The following is a 24,844-nucleotide window of genomic DNA, read 5'->3' as shown; positions in this document are numbered from 1 at the left end:
CAATTCAATGAATTGGCAGAAGAGTTGGGAGGGAAAGAAAACTTTAATATGTCACTATCCACAGAGCATTGTGATTGTGGTTTCCTTGGACATAGGCTAGAAGCTGTAAAACTTGGTCACAGAGCTGTGCTGATCAGCTCCTACAGTTACACGCCAGGGCTTTTGAAGCTATGGACCTAGGACCAGCCACATTTCCAAGAGGCTCAATTAATAAGGCCTGCTGCTGCCATTGCATTTTTATATTGCAAAATGTCACAGACTTTTTAGTTGTTTTTATATAAAATGCTACACTATGTATGACTTTAAAAGTGCTTTCAAATTGATGGGTTGAAGAGTTTGGGACATTTCCTACATGAAAAGAAAGATAAAATAATTAAAGATTGTTCTACTAATATAATCCTAGAGGCCAGGCACAGTGGCTCATGCCTGTAATCCTAGCACTTTGGGAAGCCGAGGTGGGTGGATAACCTGAGGTCAGGAGTTCGAGACCAGCCTGGCCAACATGGTGAAACTTCATCTCTACTAGAAATACAAAAAGTTAGCCAGGTGTGGTGGCAGGCGCCTGCAATCCCAGCTGCTCAGGAGGCTGAAGCAGGAGAATCGCTTGAACCTGGGAAGTGGAGGTTGCAATGAGCCAAGATCGCACCATTGTACTCCAGCATGGGCCGCAAGAGTGAAACTCTGTCTAAGTAAATAAATAAATAAACCTTAGAAATAAGATAGAAAAGAATTATTCTACGAGATCTGTACAAGCTATTTTTTATAACAGAAGCTAATCCTGAAAATAACCTGGAGACAAAAGAGGATGGCGGGGTTACTTTTTGAGAACAGAAAACAGTATGAGATGTAGATAGAAACAGCAGACAAAATTACAAAGTTTTATGTGCTTTTGTAGAACTCAAGGCATAAATAGCTCTGAGTACACGATTAAGAATATTTCCTGGCCTTTTCCCCATATTTCTCATAGAAAGCACAATGCCCTCAGTTGTTGCCTCCTTCCATTTCCATACACCCCCTCACCATTCTTTTGTGGTTTACATTAATGGTCTGTAATTAATGTACCTGCTATGTGAAGACTGGTACCTAATGTTCACAGTTGGAGACTGAGATGACAGGATAAAATGAAGCCTAAAATGGGCCTGAGGACTATAAAAACAAAAGAATTTAAACTCTGGAATGTCCAACACTCTATTCTTTATTTTAATCAATAAACTAAAATCTGTATTCCATGAGTAGTTTTTAAAATTGAGAATTTGAAAGTAAACAGATTTTCTTTCTTTGAGGCATTTGCATGTTCTTATTTCGGCATGAGATGAGTTGTAGTCACTAAACATGCCAAGATTGTATAAAATAGATGAGAAATGTCCCCAGTATGTTAAATGTTTTGATACCAAATCCAGCATGTATTGAAAACGCAAGTATAATGATCACAAATAAATACATTATGTTGAATTTCCCAAAAATTTCCATTTAAGGGTTCAATCCAAACCACACATAGATAAAACCCATCTCTTTAAACTGATTTTTAAAACTGCAAAATGATGACCTATGTTTAAGCTAGGAGATAAAAGGTAAGTCACTGTGAGTGGTTCAGAACACATTGCATGAAGCTTAACAAAAGCATTCATGCTCTTTCCATTCTGGCTTTTGAGGATCAAGTGGAATGACACTATGACAGTTCTTAGAAGGGTGTCCCCTTCAGCTCTGTCAACCTTGGCAGAGCTCATATTTGTGTACATCCCTCTCAGAAACAAGCATCCTCAGGTTTGAATCAATTTACTGAGGGTAATGCAGTGAAGGAGAAGTAATAAAAAAGTATTGAATGTCATCTATATTCTGGGCACCCATCTCATCCTTGAAAAGTAGCTGTTGGTTTGCGATTTTACATTTTCCACTGATGCTCAAGAGGACAAACAGCTTCTCTAAAGTCAGGCAACTACTTGCAGACTCCAAAGCCCTATCGTCTACCACCCTAGTGTTTCCTCAAGGGTCACCTGATTTAGAAAATGCCATAATTTACATCTCAGTGGCCTCTCTAGTCCAACATCCCTAAAATTCACTGCACTGAGCTACTTGAAGGAAGAACAGTGCTTTCTCCTGATGGATTTTCCTGGGTGTTGTGAATAAAATGAGAAGTCTTTGTTTGAGCATAATATTCTCTATTTCAGACCTAGATTTGGTCAAAAATTCCCTTCTGAGCATCTTAAATCATGTACAACTTGATATAACATTTTGTGGGAAATCAATTGACTTATCAAATAGCTATTGTGCACTTACTATGCACCAGACAATGTGGCAGGTGGTGGGACCACAGAGGTCATTAACCTGTAGTAGTGATGTAATTAACATCTGCACAAGAAGAGGGTACATGAAGGAGGGGCGGTCACTTCTACGTCAGGGAGTAGAGTAATTTGGAAAAGGCTGCATAGGAGACCTAACGTTGAGCTGATTCTTAAAGGATGAGAGATGTCAACATGGAGAAAGGGGGAGCAGTTGACTGATTCCAGGCAGTTGGAGCAGAATGAGTGAAGGCAACAAGTAAAAACAGGACAGGAGCAGCAGGTCAAGAACAGATCACAAAGGACCTTACATGCCCAGTAATAACTTTCTCTTATTGCTATTGGAGAGGTGCAGAAGGGCTTTATCTAAGGATGAAAATTGATTCAATTTGCAATTGTAAGAGATTACTCCTGCAGGAGTGTAGAGGGTTGGACAGAGGAGAGCAAAATGTAAGACAAATCAGGACTCTCCCTATCTCGCATTTAATGCAGGCCTAAGGTAAGACCACAACAGAATGGGTACAGAAAAGTGGGTATATTTGAAGCATTAATAAGGTCAAACCAACTGGATATGACTGACCATTGGCTATGTGGGTCAAAGTTTACACCTAGGGGCTTTTGAGTGAGTTGCTAGATGATAGCAGTGATTTTCACTAGGATGGGGATTACTAGAGGAGGAGCTGGTTTTGAAGGGAAAGATAGGAGTTCAATATTAGACATTACAGGTTTAACTTTATAAATGAGGCAATTCAGACACAGTAGTGGTCCAGTAGAGATGTGTAGTAGACAGCCAGATATAGTGATCTGAAATATTCAGTAGAGAAATTTAACAGGCTGGGGATATGGCATATATTCAGTTGGTGAGGCCGTAATAGTTGTGAGTGAGCTTGCCCAGAGGATACTTTTAGAGAGAAAAGAATCCCTACAGAAACCAGGAGGTGTAACAACATTCAAAGAGGAATCTGAGAAAGGTAAGAGGAGCAAGAGGCTAATATAATTAAAATTATTACACATTATTAATAGAGACAAGGACATTGTAACCTCAATTCTAAATCAGTCACAAAAGAGATTGACATTATCAGTGTATTTCAAGACCAGGGAATTGATGTGTGCTAGCATCAATATCATTGTTATCTCAAATTTACCTGTAATAAATCCAGTTCTTCCCATCAAGACCCTTGTTTTCCATGTCCACATCCTGTCTTATTTTTCCATGGAACCTAGTAATTTTTAACCCCATACCTGCTCATTGCTGCCTTTTCTGAATTTCCTATCCCGATGTAGCTATCTGGAACACTCTCTCCGCTGCTGCTCTCATCATCTGGTTCGATGTTGACATTTCTCAGTTCCATGGGATCCATTTGAGCTGTCAGCGCTTTCTTGTCCACACACAAGCCCCTTCAGTGTAAATAATATACTGTACGTTCAGCTTAAGGTTCTTCCACTTTGTGTTGATGTTCAGAACACTCTGTTCTGCAAACAGAACACAACATACATCATTATAATTTTATTTAAATGAAATAAGTGAATATGAATCATCTACATATTGTATGCTCTCTGTAAAAGGGAAGAAGGAAGATAACTCCTGAAAATTTTACATAAGCAAATCCTGAAAGGTTCCTTTACCCAATACAAGAAAGAAAAAAATGGAAGAGAAGAAAGGAAATCACTAATAATTGCTAAATTAGCAGATATTTATAGAGTGTCTATGTGTAATGAAAATGGCAGGTCTTACTAGTCACTATAGAAAAAGAAATCTTAAGACATGGCAGCAGTCTTCAGGGAAATTTAGGTATTTGTGAGTGGGATGCATGTTTTAAAAGAAAGGAAGACAAAAGTAAATTCTTGACAAAGGAAGGTCTGCCAAGGCAGAATCTACCAGTGTCTCTACTAGCAATAACTAGAAAGAAAATTACTGCTTTAATTTAATTGGACAGGAAAGAATTAACACCAGCAAATGCTTGATAATAGGCAACATAGGTGAGGATCAAGTTTAGGAAGTCACTTTCTAGGCACTTGGATCCTGAAACCAAAGTTAAGAACAGTAAGAAAAGAAAGTTCAGATTTACCTCTGGGTCAGCATCAGTCATCATCTATGTCAAATTAAAATGTATTTTAACAACAAAGAGATCTAGATTTTAGGCTCTGCTCTCCTTTAACTCATTGGATCTCAGCATAAGTCATTTAACATTTGGGGACCTCATTTTCCTCGACTGTAAAGTGAAAAGGGGTGGACTGGCATTGTGTTTTTGAAAAATGCCCTGAATCTGCTATATGTTGTTGATATAATTTCTTCTGAAATTCTTACCATTAGATTCATTCAATTGTCATTGAACCATTATATTAGGAGAAACACTATCACTCTTGAAAGGTGTGGTCCTGAAATGTGCAATACCCATTTGATAAGGAAACCTTGAGCAGAGAAACTAACATAAAAATTGCTCCAGAAGTCACAAAATCTGCAATTCCTCTGACAAACAGAAACTACCACATGGGAATACCTCCACAACTCAGTGCCATGGCAATACTTTTTTGGAAGGTAACTCATACCTGGGAAAAGTTCACATCCTCAAATTACAAAACATATAAAACACACATGGAAACTCACTAGTAAGAGTGCCGGTAGGCACAAGAAATGATAAAATTCACATATAAGGAACTACAAATAACAAAGCAATTTAAAAGGGACTTTACATTATTATAATGAAAAGTAAAAGAAAACATTCAAAATAAGAGAATAAGTTTCACAGAATAAAAACATTATAAAGGAATATAAAAGGAGAACAGGCTAGTTGGAAAAAGAGTCAAAAAAGGAATTCTAAAAAAAAAAAGAAAAAAATAGAATCATTGAAATAAAAAAAAACTCAGCTGAAGGAAGAGTCATAAAATTGAAAGATGTGTGGAAATCACTCAAATTATAGCACGAAGAAATTAAAAAATGCAAAATACAAACAAGAAGTTAAGAGGAATGGGGGAAATAAGAATTACAAGTTCAAACACATACTAATAGTCATTCCAATATAGAGAATTGTGAGACTGGGGTGAGACAAAACAGAAAGAGATAATGGCAGAGAATTGTCCAGAAATAAAGAAAGCAGTTCTCAGAATTTAAAGAAATGGCACACAGTGTTTGAAGCAGGAGGAACAAAAATGAATCTATTATTAATATAAGGCAGCCTAAGTGTATGTGCATAGAGGATCTAAAGAAACAGGTTAAAAGATAAGAGAGAAGTAAGACTTACATATGGTTAAAAAAAAAAAAAGAAACTCACTAAGTACAAAGGTTTTTCTCACTCTTCACACAGCACCAGTCTCGCTTCCCAGCAGCAACCACTATTGATGGTTTCTGCTTTTAGCTTGTCATTTAAAATTAGCCATTCTAGATCTAAATAACTCACTAAAGCTTTTTAGACTTGGTTTACTGATTTTAGACTGGTTACCCATAAAAAATAAGGATATTAGCATACTTTTTCTTTTCTTCTTTCCCCTATACTCATAATTATTTTAGTTAATAACACGCTTTTACAATTTGAGAATCATAATATTTTCGTCTTGTTCTGTGAAACAAATGTGTCATAACTTGCCTGTAGGCTGTTTCTAAACATGTAAAACCAATAAGCAGCAATTACAGTATTATCATTGTATAAATAGTATGCCTTAAAGACAAAGTGGGATATTTGACTACATAACAAATGAAATATAATTCTATATTACCAAAACTTTGAAAGCAAATTTTCTATGCTCTTTCTCATTCTGAATGGCTTCCTCCTCCAACCTCTGAGTCTTTCTCAGCCGCTAGTTTCTTGAACGTCATTCTATCTTCTTTCTTCAGTTTATTTTGCATTATGCTAAAATAATGCCTTGAATAACTTTTTTCACACAATGAGCCTATGTCTGTAAATAGAATTTCTGAGTTGCTTCATGTTGGAAAATGTCTTTATTTTGCCTTCAAACTTTATCAATTGTTTGAATTCTAGATTCAGAAGCATTTTCCTTTAGAATATTGAAGAAATTTCTCTATTCTAGCTTCTATAGATGAGTCTTGTTCTTATTTCTTTATAGATAACTTATCAATGTTTTTCTGAGGATTTTAGAATTTTTATCCTTATCCTTTTATCACGACGTGACTAGACGTGAGTTGTTTTTAAAATTCATCATACTCAGCATGCAGAGGGCCCATTCAATCAAAAGGCTTGTGTCTGTCTTCTGTAGAAGACATATTTTCTTCTAAAAATAAAAGAAGTTCTACTATTTAAAAAGATAACTATTTCTTCCCCTTTGTTGGCTCCTAAAACTTTTATTAATCAGGTATTGGACCTCTTGATCCATATTGCTAAGCTTTTCTGTTTATGTTCGATCTGTTCATCTTACTGCTCGATGTTTAGGAGTATTTCCTCAATGTCACATCCAAAATAACAAATTTCACCTTCAGCTATATCCGTTTCATTTTTCAACTTGTCAGCTGACTATTTTTCTCAATCACGCTCTTAATTTCTAATAATTTGCTCTTATCCTCTTTCTCTTTTTTCATATCATTTTCTTTGTTTTATGGATACAATATTTTCTCAGATTTTTCTAAGGATATTGATGTGAAGTTTTCAGAAGTTCCTTTTGTTCCCTAAATTATATGTTTCTTCTGAAGTTATTCTGTTTGTTCCCTTTGGTCCTTCTCTTCCATGCTGCTCGTTTTCCTTAGTTTCGAGTGTCCTAGGTTATCTGTTCATATTTGTGAATGACAGAGCGCATTGATTAGCTTGGACAGCTGGTACTCAGAGCTTCTCTGAAATTTTGTGGGCCCATTTCACTGATGGGCTGCTTCCTTGTAGGTTCTGTGCAAGTGGCTCTTCTGCTGCTTGTCTGTGGGAGGAGCATCCCACTCCCAGACACAGCTGCCGCTCCAGGAGTGGTTACTCTGGGAGTGAAGCATTTTAATGTATCTTCTTTTTGGTAGAGGTTCCATTCCTGCTTGTTATACCTCTTTGCCTGCAGTAGAGGCCCTAATACTTATACTAGCATCCTTCCTTGAGCTTTCTTTACAGAATAGATCACAGCTTTATCCTATAGTCAAAAACGGTATCCCAAACAGACCATCATGTCTAAACTGAGGTTCCTTGGTGGATACCTGATCACTGGTTGCCCATGATCTATGCCTCCTCTTTGTCTATATCAACCTAACTTGAAGCTACTGCAGGGCACCCTATGGGAAAAGCACACTTATCTTGGTTCCTTTTCTCTTAGATTTTCCAACCCTATCTTCTTTCTGCCTTCCAGGAATTCTCAAAAATTTCTCTTTGCTGATGACACCACTATTACTTTTCACAGTTTTTGTGGTTTGTCCTTTTAAAAATACGATTTTGTGTGAAGTTTCATTGCTTGACTTCCTTAAAGCTAGATCCTAAGTCCCATTCTTCCAATCCACTCCCAAGACTTCATATAATGTGATGGTTAATTTTATATGTCATTGTGGCTGTGTTAAAGGATGGGAAGATAGCAAGTAAAACTTTATTTGGGGGTGTTTCTGTGAGGGTGTTTCTGGAAAAGATTACCATTTGAATCAATAGACAGAGTAAAAAAGATCCACTCTCCCCACTGAAGGTGAGCATCCTCCAACCACTCCAGGTTCCAGATAGAACAAAAAGGCAGAGGAAGGGCAAATTTACTTTCTCTGCTTGAGCTAGGACATCCATCTTCTCCTGCCTTCTCTTGCCCTTGAACACTGGAGCTCCTGCTTCCCAGACCTTGCAATTCTGATACTTATACCAGCCACATCCTGTTTCTCAATCTTCCGCCTCAGATTAAATTATACCACCAGCTTTTCTGGTTCTCCAGCTTGCAGATGCTATATTTTGAGACCTCTTAGCTCCATAATCATGAAAGCCAATTCCCATGATAAATGTCATCTTATATCTATATACCTCTATACCTGTCTGTCTATCTATTTATCTCCACTTGGTTCTGTTTCCCTGGAGAACTCCGACAAATACATATAACAAAGACTTCTCAAGTTACATCAGCCTAGGCTTCTCCTGGGCACTCAAGTTCCATGTGTTCGGGGGCCTAAATGTCATCTATATATCTCAAAAGCAGTTTACATTCAATGTGTCCAAAGTCTACTTGTGATAGGCCTTCTTCTTCCAATGTTTCTGCTCCAAAGAATGTTGTCACCTTTTATCCAGTTATTCAAGTCAAAAGCATAAGAGCCTTCTATTATAAATTTTTCTTTATTGCCTTCCACATCCAGTTCTTTACAAAAGCCTGGTTGACTTTTGCAATGAACTGAAGTATTTCTTAAGTTAGTCTTTTTCTTTTCATTTCTTTCACCTTCACTCTTGTCCACGCTACCATCATGTCTACTGTAAAAATCTCCTAATTGATCTTGAATTCTCTTTTGCCTTCCTTAACTGCCCCTACCATTCATTCTTTATCCAATAGCCAGAGGGATATTTGAAACATAACAGCATAACAGCAACAACACAGATGATATCCTTTATTTGCTTAAAACCCTGTAATGTCTTCACTTTACTCTGAGGATAAAGTCCAAAATTCTCAACACTCCCGGTAACATTCTGCCAGGTCCACTCACATGTCTGGTCTCATCTTCCACACTCTCCTCATCTTAGTGTTCTAGCTACACTAGTCTTTCCATTCCAGAAATTTACCGTGTTCTCTACATCTCAGGTCATTTGCACATGTGGGTCACAGTGACTGGCATTCTTCCCTCCCTCCCCCATCCTTAATTTATCCAGCCCCTGTAAGGGGCCATAGCAGTGTCTTTCATAGTATCCAACTTAGTCTAGGGGATCAGGGAAAGGTTCTCTGAGGAAGGGGCAGTGGGGCTGAGATCTTTGCTGCTGTAAGTATACATGACTGCAGTCCAGAAGCTTCAGTTACAGTCTGTTCTACTTTGTATATTAATAAGAACCCCATTCATTTCATTTGCATTAAGCCATGCTAATCTAAGAATTTTTTTAAAAAAGATACATCAAACACTCATATGGCCCTTGCCACATGCCAGCCACTGTTTTAATAATGCCTTACGTCTATCAATTCTTCAGAGCGGTCCTCTGAGGCAAGTACAATTTTTTTTCTTATTCCCATTGTACAGATGAGGTAATGGAGGCACCAAGTTGAGTGGCCTCCATGCTATGCCACCTTTGTATTGCTGTCTCTACTACAGAGAACTAAAGCCTAATCAGGGAACAGGAACTATGGCCTTGGCAGTAAGCAAAACTGGGTATAAATCCTGGCTACATTAACTAACTTCTGTCTTTTCCATCTTCTGTGAAATGAAGGTAATATTATTTACCACAAAGCAGAGTTGTGAGAATGTAAATGAGATAATGAGTGTCAAAGTTTGGCATATAGTAGGCCTTCAATAAATTTAAATCTGTTTTCTCCCAGTAATGAGAATTGAATTGATGTCTTTATCTACCTGCAAACATACATAGTGTTTCATATGCATAATCAGACACTTACAAGAGGACTTTACAGTCTCAAAACTCTCACAAACATTATGAGTGAGGTAGGTGCCCCTTCACAAATGCACAAATTAAGACCTAATTTTATGCTGTTTTAGCATATATAAAATATTTATTGGGGTGGGCATGGTAGCTTACGCCTGTAATCCCAGCGCTTTGGGAGGCTGAGGAGGGTCTATCTCCTGAGGTCAGGAGTTTCAGACCAGCCTGGCCAACATGGCGAAACTCCATCTCTACTAAAAACACACAAATTAGCTGGACGTGGTGGTGCATGCCTGTACTCCCAGCTAATCAGGAGGCTGATGTAGGAGAATGGCTTGTACCGGGGTTAGAGGTTGCAGTGAGCCGAGATTGCACCACTGCATTCCAGCCTGGGTGACAAAGGAAGACTCCGCTCAAAAAAAAAAAAGTATTCCATTTTTGCCTTGGCCAAGGGAGCTCTCACAAAAGTTGGGACATGTTTTCATAGCTTATATCTTAACTTTGAAGATGATATTACTGATCTATTTTAAGGGAACAATGGTTAAATGCACAATTCAAAAAGAATTAGCACATTATGAGAAACTAAATATTCTGAATCTTCTGTCTACAGCACAAAGTATATACCTTGAGCCTTTAGACTATATCATAATTGCTAAAATTTAATCAGAAACTGTGGAAGACACAGAGGATGAATAAAACAGACTCCTTGCACCTGAGGAACTCAGCCTACTAAAACAGATTTTGAGCAAACTCTTAGAGCATAATATAATTAATATTTTTGCCTTTTTCTTGGAATAAATATGTATGGAATTAATCAAAGAATTGTTGCATAAGTAGGATAGAAAAGAATATTGCTGGCAAATACTGTAATTGAAACGTAAAATTTTCATAGGCATAGATTCTTCTGCTGTTTGCCATCTCAGAACATGGTACCTTCATTCACCCAACTGCTCACTGGGCAAACCTGGCTGTCCCATTCTCTATCCTTCACCTGCTACTCATGTCCAAAGTATCACCAAGTCCTATCAGTCCTTCTTTCAACATTTATTTAGAATTCATCCACTTCTATCTCCATGACCACTATGTTATTCCGAATGACTGCCCTACTGAAGGCCCTATTATGATTTTGTCATCACTTTTAGACGAAAGTCAAATTTCCTAATACACTGGAAGCTCTATATATTTTGACCCAGACATAGCTCTTTCATCTCATACTGAATCCCACCACCCCTCACTCACTGAATATACTGGGCTTCTTTTGTCTCCCCACTGCCACTGCAGGACCTCTTAAGGCACTGTTCCCTCTGCTTGGACTACCATTCCCCACATTCTTAGCCAGGTCCCTCCTAATGTTAACTAAAACAACCTGAAAATCTTTAAAGGCCAATTGGTCAGAGTGTCCTTCTCTGACCCCACATTACACTAGATCTGCCACTATATGTTCTCCTCCCCCGCATAGTATTTATCACACTTTCTACTTACTCTTTTACTTGCCTATTTGATAATTAACTGTCTTAGGCAGGAAACTTCATGAGAATAGGAATGGTGCTGGGGTTGTGGATTCTACATATTCCTGGCATCTAGCACAGTGCCTAGTGTTACATTCCACTAAGATAAGTGCAATTTTATATGATCTGTGTTATATGAATAGATAGAGGTATGCTTTTTGATTACAGTTTTAGAGGATAATGCTTTAAAATGAAATGAAAATGCTCTCCTCTGATTGCCAGGAGAAAGAATAGCTTTGTTGCACAGAGAATGTTCAAAACGCTTCTAAAAGAAAAGTCAAATTGAGTTCAACAGAATTATCTATAGTCTAGCCCTTCTCCTCATTAAAGTTAAGTTTCTCTGTGATACAAAGAGGTCTTGCAGAAACAGACTGGATTTTCTAGCACAGCAGTGCTCAACTGCATTGTTAATTCAATTCACTCTTCACGAAAATACAAAGTCAAAACTTGAAACCAAGTATTTAGAATATTATCATATTAGAATAATTTCATTTTTATCGTATTTATTAAAAGATATCTAAGTGTTCTGAGTAGTTAATTCTTTATATCCAAATTCTAATTATTAAACATTTGAATATCTTGTTCTTTGGATAGGTGCCTAAGAAGTTCAGGGTGTAAGAGTGTCAAAACAGTAAATTTCTTAAATTTTACCTATACGGTTCAACTTCAAAGAAAGATATCAAATCTGGAAAGCGAAACAGTTCTTGAGTCGAGAAGCAAAAGTTCTGACCTTCCCTAGTTACTGTAAACATTTATTTTACCTGATAAGTGAAAGTGAAAAAGGGAGCTAATATTGCCAGAGCAGATTTCCCAGCATCGCTATCTGTCTTATCTTTCATGCCTACCAAGTACTGACAAATTCACTTTGAAATTTAGGTTTAGGTAACAGATAGCCTCACCTATCATTTACCCTTTGGTTGAGCAAGGGTCATGCAACTTCTAAAAGCCAAATTATCTTGTATCCAAGGAACTTATTTAAATCTACATCCACACTGTACCACAGATAAATGAATGTAGCTTTCACACTACAATCTAATATTACCTTTATATTAAATTATCTTAATTTCCCCAACAATGCCATTCTTGTCATATTTTGTCAGTGAGAGCGCTTGTTGGTCTATAGCATGAGTTCTCACAGAAATTAGCTTCCATAAAAGTATTCAGTCTGAGGTAGCTCTTAAAGAAGAAACTGACAATAACAGCAGAACTGTACTTACTTGACTATTTCCTATTGCTAGTGCTAATATTTTAGCATTTCCTTCCCCCCCCCCCCACTCAGGTATAGCTTACAGCTAATATCTAGGAAAAACTAGAAAAGTTAAGATAAATAACCAAATACTGAGGTATTTTCCCATTGCTGAAAAGATTACGTGCTTGCTAATATAAGAATTAAAGCATCCATTTGATGAGGTATAAAGGACTGGTCATAAGATTTGAATATGCGATTTTGTTTACAGACTTTCTAGCTCTGATCTTAGAAGAAAACATAGTCATCTTAAACATAAATTGCCACATAAATTTTAGTTCATATTTTCCCAAACAGTAGTTTCCAGAATGCACAGGGATGTGTAGCATACATGATATTAACATAGTGAACTCTTTATGCTCCACATTTTAATGCATAATACCTAATCTGTCATGAACTCTGGATGCAGTAAGTTCCATTCATTATAATAGATAACTGGACCACTCCCAGAGGTACTTTTTCTCTGGAATAATTATTTTCACTTTCTTTAAACTAATTCACGTAGCTAAAAAATAGCTTCAATAACCTTAAAGCACACTGTATAACATGTGTAAAGAAAACTCAAAAGTTGAGTCATTAAAGCTACATTTTTCAGATCTTAAATGTTGCTTACATACTTCTTAGGAGTATAAATGTAAATACTTTCAAGAAAATCCCAGAACACTATCTAAATATAAATCGGAACTGGAGGGTCTTGAATTATAAACTAAATGGCAATCTTTTATTAAAAACACACCTAAATTTCTTTACTTTGTCAAAACTAAAACTTTTAGCCCAGGGTTCATGAATGTGATATATATCATCAATTCAAATATTCTGCCACTGAGTTACAAAACACCCTTACTTTTACTATACCCTGGGCATTTAACTAAAACCATCCGCATATGCTCTCTAAGATACTCAAGGTACAGGGATACTTAAATCCACTGGGAATTCTCCTCTGTCTGATTAATAAATTTGAGGAGAACACCTCTACTTTTAGATAGTTGACTCTACTCTTTCAAAATCTAAAGTTAGGCTTATATTCCATTCAATTCCCTAGTTTCTTTGAGTAACTTTGTTCTAAAAATACTCCTTAACTAAAATGGTCAAATTAAGAAGAAAAGGTAAGACACAACAGTTTTTCCTTTTCATTTGATAATGGTACAGCCCAAACTCTTAGCCATTCACATGTGCTGCACTAAAGGGATGTTCCTTCTTTGATTAGTCAAAAGTTTTGTGAGTTTTTTGTTTGTTTTCAAGATAAACAAAAATTTTTAATAGGGTAATACTGTCAATATACTTCTAAACTTTCATATTTTCTCCTAAGACAAATTGTGTCAATTCTTCATTACAGTCCATGATCAACATGGAGATATAAATAACTAAACACATTTTACTGGTTGTATTTGCAATGTTTCCCTTTCTCATTATTCACTGTCCTAATTTTATGCTTAAACCTAAAATTATCTGCAAAAGAAAACTGCAATCAGGACCTGGGTAAATAATTTCAGTGTTTGACATTGTGCTGAATTGATCATTTCTAAAATGAGAAAAATAAGTTAGTATTTTCAAACATTTTAATTTGTAATGAATAAACAATCAACACAATAAAAATAAGAAAGTAAGCATTATTTTAGCACTGCAAATATTCACGTAAAAACAGCTGTACCTTAATTATTTATCCAGTCCTGTGCAAGCTTTCCTGACTTGTTTGGAATGGCAGACACGTGTAACAGCTTTGACTTATATGAACCTTTAGAGATCTAGACATTGATTTAAAGATCAGTGGGAGTGAACGAGACAAGCCAATCAACACCACCACCTCACCCCAACACCTCCTCCTGTCCAACTTGCGTCAGCTCTTGAAAAAAAAAAGAGAAGCTAAGTCAGTTTACCGTTGTACATTTGGATTAAACATCAGTTACACCAATTTCTATTTGCTTTTAGAATTTTGGCTTTTATACAATAAAATAATCACTGCAAGTTTTAGCATGGTTGGTGTCATTCTCTATTAAGATTCTACTAGGTTGGTTGACTGATGAATACGGAAATATTCCTTTTTCAAAAGACTTATGAGTTGAAGTCAAAGTAAAACAATACAATAACAATAGTTGTGAGGTCAGATTGTTTAATGAAACATTATAATCAAAATCTCCAGAAAATATTGATTACATAGTGAAAGAGTTATTTTCTTTTGAGTTGTTGACCTTTTCAGAAAAATTTTACGGAATAACAAACACTTCCAAACAGTACCCAAGATGCCATGAAGCTGGAAATCACAGGCCAATATCAGCCACCACTCTTACACCAAAGGCAGTGTGCTGTGTAGGCAAAAGGCTGTTAGGCATTTTAAAAGAATTTTTAAGTAGGTATTTTCTCCATTAAAAAAAAATCTACTTGGCTCTCCACATGTCAGAGGTAGAGTTAAAAACTCTACCATATTGTATATGTTGGCAAATCATTTATTTATTCTGCTATTAAGATGTCTCAACTAGACACTACTCTGAAAGTGAGGCAAGAGAAACAAGTCACAAACCAATCAAGAATTGAGAGAAGCCTTTTAAGTATTTATGACATGAATGAACAATCTAATAACCAATCAGAAGCAATGCTAGATTACAACAGATGTGTCAATTCGTATTTCTATAAAGGAAAACTGGCCGGGCGCGGTGGCTCAAGCCTGTAATCCCAGCACTTTGGGAGGCCGAGGCGGGCGGATCACAAGGTCAGGAGATCGAGGCCATCCTGGCTAACATGGTGAAACCCCGTCTCTACTAAAAAAAATACAAAACACTAGCCAGGTGAGGCGGCGGGCACCTGTAGTCCCAGCTACTCGGGAGGCTGAGGCAGGAGAATGGCGTGAATCCGGGAGGCGGAGCTTGCAGTGAGCTGAGATCCAGCCACTGCACTCCAGCCCGAGCCACAGAGCAAGACTCCGTCTCAAAAAAAAAAAAAAAAAAAAAACGAGAAAACTAAACATTGCTCCTCGAGTAAAACATTCTTAAGTCGATACAAGACATTAAACATTAAACAAAATGTGTGGTTAACTATTTTTTTTTCCTTTCCAAATGTGCCTGTTTGGTCTATTAACTGCTTAGTATGGTAAACTTACTTTTACTTGTCTCTTAGCTCATTGTCTATTTTTTAGAGTTACCCTATAGTTTTGTCTTTTATCAAATGAGAAGTATTATGGTCTAGGGGAACAGTGATAATAACAAATGTACCAATTTTAATGGTAAGGAAATCTCAAAAAATTCTTTTAAAATTTCTATTTCCATCATTTAATAGTGATGTTTCCAATTTAAAACTTCTTTCTGTTTGCAAAGTTATCAGATAAATATAAGATTAACCATGCAAAAAATTGCAATAATTGTTAGAAAATCAAATCTATTCTGTTAAAGTTTCATTTGATAGTGGGTCAATCAAACAAGAATGAACACACTCCAATATGTTAATTTGATATTAAATTATAATATATAAAATAGGGTGGAGATAAATGTATAGATCCTTAACGTTTTATTCTTGCTAAAATTGTAAGCTTTGGCTTTGTCGTAATTCTGATCTTCAAGTATAGTAAATAATTATAGTACATTAGCATTGGATAAAAATTAAAAGCACACATTAGAGACTTCTATTGAAAAGTTTAATCATGTTTCTTTTAAACCTACTCTACATAGCAAAATTCTTATTACAAAATTTTTCTAACACTGACTTAAAAATCAGATATACACACATGAAAACTAATTTGGCAAAAGTTAATAAAGTAAAATAATGAAGTATCTGGTTAATTGTTTGACTATTTTTTTCCCTAGATCATTTGACATTTTCAGATGTGGCCAAAATTAATGAAGAAATATATGATCTGCTCTCAACAAAACTCACAATAACTTTTCTTTCATAAGCACAACACAGACTTAAACATTATAATTTAATGTTTTGAATATTTATTAAAATCGTACCACAATGTAATCTCATGCACGTTTGGTAATAGACTTGTGCTGTTTGAATTTGAATGCATGGCACATGCAACAGATTCAGTTAGGCTCAGGCTTGGTTCATGTATCATGGTAGAAAGAGCTAATCATCAGAATAGGGGCAGACCTTAAAAATGAATAAAATGAAAAATACGTAAGTAGTAAATAATGAAACAAGTCTGGGAATGAGTGACAAACACTTTAACCTGACCTTCACATAAGAAATTCAAATATGTGCCACCATGAATAGATATATGAGATTTGGTCTGTGTGTCTATAGGGGTAGGGGCTGGGGGTAAGATACAGCCACAGAAAGGGAGACTTGGTTTCCCAGACTAGAACCTAATTAGTGTTAGCAGAATTGCACAGCGTGCTCCAGGACTCCAGGAAATAAAGAGTCCCTAGGGGTTGAGGATATTGAAGATTTCAGAGAGCCCGCAGACCTTGAGCTGGCTCTTAAAAGTCCATGTGAGATCCTAGTAGGTGGAGAGGAAAAGGAAAGACATCCTAGATGAAAAATATCCTTGTAATTCTGATCTTCAAGTATACTAAACAGTTACAGTAAATTAGCATGTTGGATTAAAATTAAAAGCTAAAAATTAAAATGCCAGAAGTATATTCTGGCAACAGTGAGAATCATTCTGGCTGCAGTAGAGACCTTCTGGAGCAAAATAGGAGAACAGAATGGAATAGTACAGACTGCAAAAGGTGTTAAGTCTAGGGAACTCACATTTTTAGTGATGAAGATCTTTTGAAAGCTTCTGAAGAAAGTAAGAAAATCAGCACAGTAAAAATGTAGGAGAGATGATGGGGTGAAGGTGGGGGTAGAGGTGGAGGTAGGTACAGGGAGGCCAGTAGGAAGGTTGGCTGAAAGTTTGGGTTTGGTGATGTTTGCCTATCTGAGAATAATGGCAGAAGGAAAGGTGGGCAAATGGACAAAATTTAAATTGGAGCCAATGGTAATTTGAATCTTTTTCTTGTGTTCCTGTTTCTTTTTATCACGTTCACTAGCTCACAATGCTATGAATTTTAAGTGATCATTTTATGAAAAACAAGAATGAGCAATAAAAATCTTCATTTTCCTTACATAGAGAAAGAGAGTATGGTGATAATTCCTTCATTTCAACACCGCTTTCATCAATCTATGACTATCATCTTCAAATAGTACAAAGAAGGTCTTAGAATGTACATCCCAATGTAATGTTATCTACTGAAAATACAAGACTGTTGGCTCAAAATACAGTGATTCAGATTATACCTGCACATTGAATAAGAAATTTTCTTATACTTATTTAAAATCATTGATTATATGGTTTAAAATTTCTAACTCCAACGGTGTCCTTAAAGAGAAAGTTACAGCGGGATCAAGTTAAAATTAGTCAACAAATAAATTTTAAAAAATCTCTTAGACCATCAGGGTATTTTGCAATGACATTGGGAGAGATAACCTGCTGTTCTCATCATGACTATACACAAATTTCTAATTTAGTCATAGGACAAAATAATATTTGAAAATAGAATTTGGTTGTAGCCAAATTGGAAGAAGACATTTAGAAACAGTAATGACTAAGAACCAAATTACCTATTTTTTAATACTTTTGTAATGCCTTTGTTTCTGTATTCATTGCTTTTCTTTGCTCTCACTTCAGTTTCCCTTTAGGTCATCTCCCTTTTTTTCTTGCTTCCATTTCTTGTTAACTTTTCTACACGACATTGTATTTATGATACCTTATTCTCCAAGAAGTTACCTTTCATCATAGATTCATAAACTCAAAATCTAATTGATTTTTTTATCCCATCGTAGGTAAATGTCTATCTGACCTCCCAGGTCTTTCCTAAAAAGTGGAAGATATTAGCAGGACTGCAGAAAGAAGCAATATTTTGATTACTTCTTTTTAATATAGATTTGCCATCTGCCTTTTGGTTTTCAGACTTACAGCGTTAAAGAGAATTTGTGATCCTTTTTGATGCCATTGTTTTGGCACTTCAAATTCTTCATTTTATTTCTCTTTTAATATAGATATTTGAAAAAAAAAAAGAAAAGAAAAATAGAGATAATCCATAGAAAAATGTTACAGAAATCTTCCTAAATTATTCAAATAGCAGAATTCTCTGCCATGATGAAGGGGAGTCAAGCACTTCTATACCTGGGCTGCCATATTATTTTTATCACTTGTAGAGTAATGAAAACATAGGTATACTATAAGTATCTCTTTGCATGGTTCTGTAATTATTAACCTCAACTTACAAAACAAAAAATTAGAAATAAAAGAAGAGATAATTTAGTGTTATCCCCCAAAAGCCACATATCAAATTAATTACAAACACAGAAGTAAAGATTAATAATTTTCTAATTCACCTTGGCAAAGCCTCTCAGATTTCCATGGAAGCTTGAGCCACTTCTATTTTTTAAGACACCAAATATACATACGTATCTTTAAATTGTTTTAATCCAAAATGGGATTACTAAAATGTAGTGCATTTTAAATATTTCTATTTAACAAAATAACATCTCAACACACATACAATACAAATGACTACAGGATTAGGCTCATTTGATGATACCTTCAAAAAATCTAGAGTTAACACCCTCCCAAATATGAAGCCCCAAAGGGGTTTCAGCCCAGGCCCCTGGGAGAGGCTCTGATTTTCCATTCTAAGAAACCCCACCAAGTGAAATGCAATGACCCATGAGTTTTGAGGAAATTGCTTAGTTGATCACATGCCACTCTCTTCCACCCAACCTAAACCACCTTTACAGTTATATAATGGAGTATTTTGGAAATGTTTGAATAGTCAACTACTATGTTGCAAAATTAGCAAACAAGGTTGGTTCAGGTTGACAAATTTATTGACTTTGTCACAGACCTAAATAGAAAATTGCTTTTAGTCTCGGCTGACAAAACAAGAAAATTAAATTTAAAAAAAAATCTGGTTAGACAACAGCCCATGATGTCTATATTTTGCCTCTGCCTTTCACCTTTGAAAAAGATCCTTCTGGTCCATTTCATTTATTGATCCCACACTGAAATGATACAGGGAAAAGTATCACAAGCTCATTTCAGACTTCCACCTAAGCAGAAATATAATGTAACAAGGTCTATAAGACTTATGGGTGATTCCAACTTAAATAATGTACTGAAATTCTAAATGTTAAATTAGAACTTTTAGAGCCTTGCTTTAAAGAATAATTTCTAGCCTTTAAAATGCCTGCTTGAGGAAACAGAACTGCTAAGAGATGTATAATTATAATAACAATACTTCCTGAAAACTGACTCACCTTGTTAATGTAAGTTCTTCATACAGAATACATATTATGGCAGTGCTGGGCTGGGTTGACTCTCTTTCTAGTTCATAGTAATTGATGGTTTAAAAAAATTACGTTCTTCTTAGATCATAGCATATTAATTTCCATGGCTCTCTTTCACATTCTTGCCTGTCCCTACCAGAACAATTTTGATGCATTTTGATTTTGTAATTTCATTAGTGATTGGACTTTGTAAACCTGTTATCGTCTTGCTTAAATTTGGACTTTCGGTAGTTTAAGCTGTGACCTAGTATGCTGTGTGGCTAGACTTTAAAAGCAAGGGGCCCCTTCTAAATGGTGATAATGTGAACGTATGCTTCAAAGAATCAGTATCCCTACTAACCAAAGATATGTTCAGGCTGGCCTTTTTACTATTCTATCCAGAATGTTGAAATAAGAAATGCATATTCACTAGAAAATGTCTTTCAAAGGAATATGAGCAGAGAGAGACAAATAATAGTGTCATTGACATTTCCTAATTCACTTTTTAATGAACTCGGGAGGATTTCCGAGTCAGAACTCCTCGGCAGAGAAGAGGGCATGCTTCTGCCTGCAAAGCTTATTTCTACTGCTGGACTCCAGGCAACTCCAGGGTAGGGCCATGGTGTAGTCAGAGCCCTTCACAGGGACACTTGTTGCCTAATGCACTCATTCTTTGCCACAGGAGTTTGCAGTGCCCAGCATGGGAACATTAACTGAGCTTTTTGTACTTTATGGCTGCTTGAGTTAGGAATTATAATTCCTGGAAGGCTGGGTATAAAATTGGTAGCACTAGGCCTTCTTTAAATATAGAAAAAGTAAATTCAGAATAGAATGCAATTTCTACTCAGAAAAGTAAATGTTTTGACTTCATTAGGTGGGACAGCAGCAGAGGGCAGACTTTGGGCAGATGGTATATTTAGGTTTGGAATGGAATCAAGTATGTTTAGATGGCCGATTTGCAGTAATTATAAGTAATCTCCTTTCTTGTTTACCTTGATTAATATTAGACTATCCTTCATGCATAATAGGTACTATATAAACACTGAATGAATGAAAATCTTTATTAAAGGTACTGATTCAATTTGTGCATTCAAAATCTTTCTTTAAAACTTATTTATGTATGAGGTTGCAGCAAGAGACATTCTAATATTCAGTTGAAGGGTCCTGCTATGTATTAAAATGCAATATTTCCTTCTTATCCTCAGAACCAATTGTGAAACAGTAAATATTCATGCTATATGCAAGGACCCATTAGTTGCTTTAGAGAGAGCTGCCTTACTTCAATATTAAGCAGTAATTACAAATGTTGAGGACATAAGGAAATTATAGTTAAAATAAGTTTTAAAAGGTGAGATAGAAAAATCCAATAATAATAAGGTCCCTATGTTGTTTTGATGATTATGTTTTTCTCACTCATAAGTGGGAGTTGAACAATGAGAACACATGGACATAGGGAGGGGAACATCACACACCGGGGCCCGTTGGGGGGTAGGAGACTAGGGGAGGGATAATTACATTAGGAGAAATACCTAATGTAGGTGACAGGTTGATGGGTGTGGCAAACCACCATGGCATGTGTATACCTATGTAACAAAACTGCACATTCTCCACATGTACTCCAGAACTTAAAGTATAATATAAATAAATAAATAAATACAATAAAAATTATGTACCCAACATATAAAATATATGCAAAGAGAAATCATGTATATCAAAATGTTAATCGTGGTTATTTCCAGGATGTGGAAATGTAGATAGTGTTTATTTTATTTCATCTATATTAGCTGGCTAACCTTTACAAAATACGGATTACTTTTATTATCAAAAAAGAATAAACAGAATTAGAAACAAAAGTAACAAAACAAAGAGTTCCTATTTTAGGTTTTTCAACAATCGTTAATCAAATCCTGGGCATCAGCCACTAGCTAAATCTCTATTTTGGGGTACTTAACTAGCAAACAATCAACTCCCTTAAAAAGTCTTTGATTCTGAATGGGCATTTATGAGCTATTTAGAATCTAGATAAAATTATACATCTCCAGTTTGCTCTGAAAGAATGGAAAAAATCGATTGTTTTTTCCCCATCTGCAAGAGATATTGTAAATAGATCTCAAAATATTGTTGAGAAAAATGGGCATATAATATTTTTTACAATGCTATGAGATAATCAATTTCTATTATGGTAGAATAAAGAATCATCTCATTCATTCAATGAATATTACTCAACACCTACATGTGCCAGATTTTATGCTAGGGGGTAAGGCAAAGAGACAATTAAAAAATAAAAGACCCAATCTCTCCTCTCAAAACCTGGTCTTTCAAGTGAATTCATTTCTTATGTAGGTCATAATGATGTAACAGGATGCACAAAATGTCCATGGCATCTGAGGGGTAGGAGAAGTGTGTTATCCAACTCAGCTTGCAAGGGGCAGAGAAGCTTCTGGAGGAAGTGACAGCTGGGCTAAAGCCGAAAGAACAAATAGAAGGTTGGCAGGAGAAATGTGATGGGGAGCAGACTGCAGGCAGAGCAGATAGCACAAGCAAAGGCAAGGAGGCAAGAAGCAGTTCCTGGCAGCTGGGTGTTTCTGAAAGAATGGAAAACACCACTGGAAAGGTCAGTGCAGGGATCACAGAGGGCTGTGGATACCATGTCTTTTCTTTGTTATGTTTAATTCATATGAGTTCATAAAAGAAGTCCAGCTCAGCAGTTCCACGTAGAGCTCGAGATTTCAGATATTTGAAGAAAATGTGTTTTGTTAGAAATTGTGATAATAAAGGTTACTGCAAATAGTAAAAACCACCTGGGTAGCATGAGGCAATCCTTCCTACATTGCATCCCTAGAGAGAGGGTTTATGTGGACCTGGGCTTCTGCTTTGTGTTTGGACCATCAGGATTGTTGTATTAGGCTAAGAACAGAAAAGCTTAGGTTCATGAAGTATTTTGTTTCAAATGATGTAAACTATGTCAAAAAATAGTTAATTGCAAGTTTTACAGGAGTTGAATCTTTAACTATAGAAATCCTGACTCTTCCTTCTTAGATATTTGAAGTTGATTTTTTAAGTTAGACTCTAAAATTCAACATATTTCAATTTGTCTCAATTATTTTAAAATCTACCTAGGTGAAGATCAATACTTGTTAATTATATATGAGCAATTTTCCAGTAATATTAATATCTTAATTTGCAAGCATTTATATTCCTTAATTATTTCTTAATAGGGTCTTGTATAGTGTTATAATGTTATAAGTACCAATTGAAAGATTGATATGTGCTTATTTGGATGGGTGGTCTGATTTTTACATGTGAATAAGACAATCTTACTGACTTAAATAGTTTTGCTTGCATCTTTTCTTTCTCTTTAAATTAAAGGCTGATGGCATTTCATTTGATGTTTACTTAAGACTTTCAGCACTAGCTTTTTCTGAGGAATCCTGAGAGGAGCTTCACTGTTTTTGTCTTGAAACTATCTGTTTATCCCTTTTTATCTACATGAGAAGTCTTCTGACACCCTATTGAAAGCCTTCTCTTGTTCTGAACAATGTTCTCTTCTGTTATGCTAACACTCAGTGCTGGACTTTGATTCAGAAGATCTGGGTTCTAATTCTGACTCCATTAATCACTAGCTGTACTATCAACAACTTGGTAAACCCTATGAGCTTTATCTCAGTTATAAAATAGTACATAGTTCCTAGGGTGACAACAGAACTATTGGTGGCAGCAGATAAAATGTACACTTTTTTTATTTTAGCAAATTAAAACAAGGAATTTTACAAACCTAAGGTAAACTATAAACATGACTGGAGTTCAAACTAGCCAAATTTCTTTCTCCCTGTGGAACTCTTTTTTGCCATTGTTTGGATTAAAAACCTTAGCAATGTTAGTAAGTAGTAACTACACTTAAAAAGAGGTCAGAGAAATATCAAAGTGGTCATCCAAAAGAAATGTTGGACATAAAATTCTGACATGTTGATATGAAATCTCAATTCTGAATGTTTCAATTTCACTAATTCTCCTTGCAAAATTCACCAAATGTGAATTGGAATGAGCTATCTTTAGTATTTTTTTAAATTCCCTTTCCCGTTTTTAATCAATTAGTCAATTAACCAATTATTCCATCAGTGAGTAATCTTTGAATATCTATTATGCACCCAGAATGGTTGACATCAGTGTCTCCATGTCTTTTGGCTTTCCTTCTGCCTCCTCACGTTGGCCCCGTTTTATTCTGACTGACCATAAGCCTTAAGATAACCCGGGCACTTTACAGCTGAACTGATATTCACAGGAGTTCTGTTGACATATACATATGCATATTAATTTATTAATTATATCTTATATAAACAAAGAAAGACATCTGCATACCTATATCTGTGTCTGTATTTATATTTATTACAAAGCACAGTCCTTTATTTTCTGTTCAGATGAGCTCAGCTTTCATCCTGTGTTCAGATGCTGTGTTCCTCTTAGTTCGTTATTGTTTTCTCACTGTAATTCCAAACTCTTTTTCTCAAATATGATCTGCCCAGTGAAATGGAGAACACATTGACTCTGGAGTTCAAACTCAAGGACTCGGATCCAATCACCACTCTGCCATCTAGGAGCTGAGAGACTTTAGATAAGTCAAGTTAACCCCTTCCTCCTTTGTGTTGCTTGTGCCTCTTGCAAGCCTCACTGTTGAGCTTAAGGGCTGCACTGTAAAACGTTTGTTTACGTGTCTGCCCTTCTTGACTCTGAAGTCTTCAAACACAGACCCTGTGTCTTATTCAGCACAGCACAGAGTTAAATAGTACAGATTCTGGAGCCCCACTGCCTAGACTTAAGTCTGACTTCTGTCTTTTATCCTGTCTGACTTTGGGCAAGTTATTTGCCATTTCTGTGCCTCAGTTTCCTCATCTACAAGAAGGAAATAATAATAGTGCCTACCTCACACTGCTGTTATGAGGATTAAGTAAGTTAATATTTGTAGAGCATTGAGAAGAGCATCTGGCACACAGTGAACATTTGTATTTGTTATATATGCATATTTAAAGAATTGTCTCCAACTTCAATACCTAATATGATATCTACTTAATAAATCTTTTTTGAATAAGTAAAGTCATGTAAATATTC

General features: G+C 35.9%; 1 protein-coding gene across 3 annotated transcripts in view; it reads right to left on the bottom strand.

The window, feature by feature from the left end:
- Positions 1 to 24,844, bottom strand: part of SLC38A4 (solute carrier family 38, member 4) — a 60,736-nt gene that overhangs the window by 24,185 nt on the left and 11,707 nt on the right. For 2 of the 3 annotated variants that reach the window (XM_011936048.1, XM_011936051.1), the window contains one exon: positions 3,522 to 3,752. In XM_011936048.1, the coding sequence (XP_011791438.1) occupies positions 3,522 to 3,640 (119 nt within the window). In that variant the 5' untranslated portion in view covers positions 3,641 to 3,752. Of the gene's footprint in view, positions 1 to 3,521; positions 3,753 to 14,144; positions 14,293 to 24,844 lie in introns of those variants that run through there. The other variant, XM_011936050.1, reaches the window with a different exon arrangement.

This window comes from Colobus angolensis, unplaced genomic scaffold (genome assembly GCF_000951035.1).
Source record: "Colobus angolensis palliatus isolate OR3802 unplaced genomic scaffold, Cang.pa_1.0 Scaffold150, whole genome shotgun sequence".
Lineage (NCBI taxonomy): Eukaryota > Metazoa > Chordata > Mammalia > Primates > Cercopithecidae > Colobus > Colobus angolensis.
This window is presented reverse-complemented; position numbering and strand designations above follow the sequence as displayed.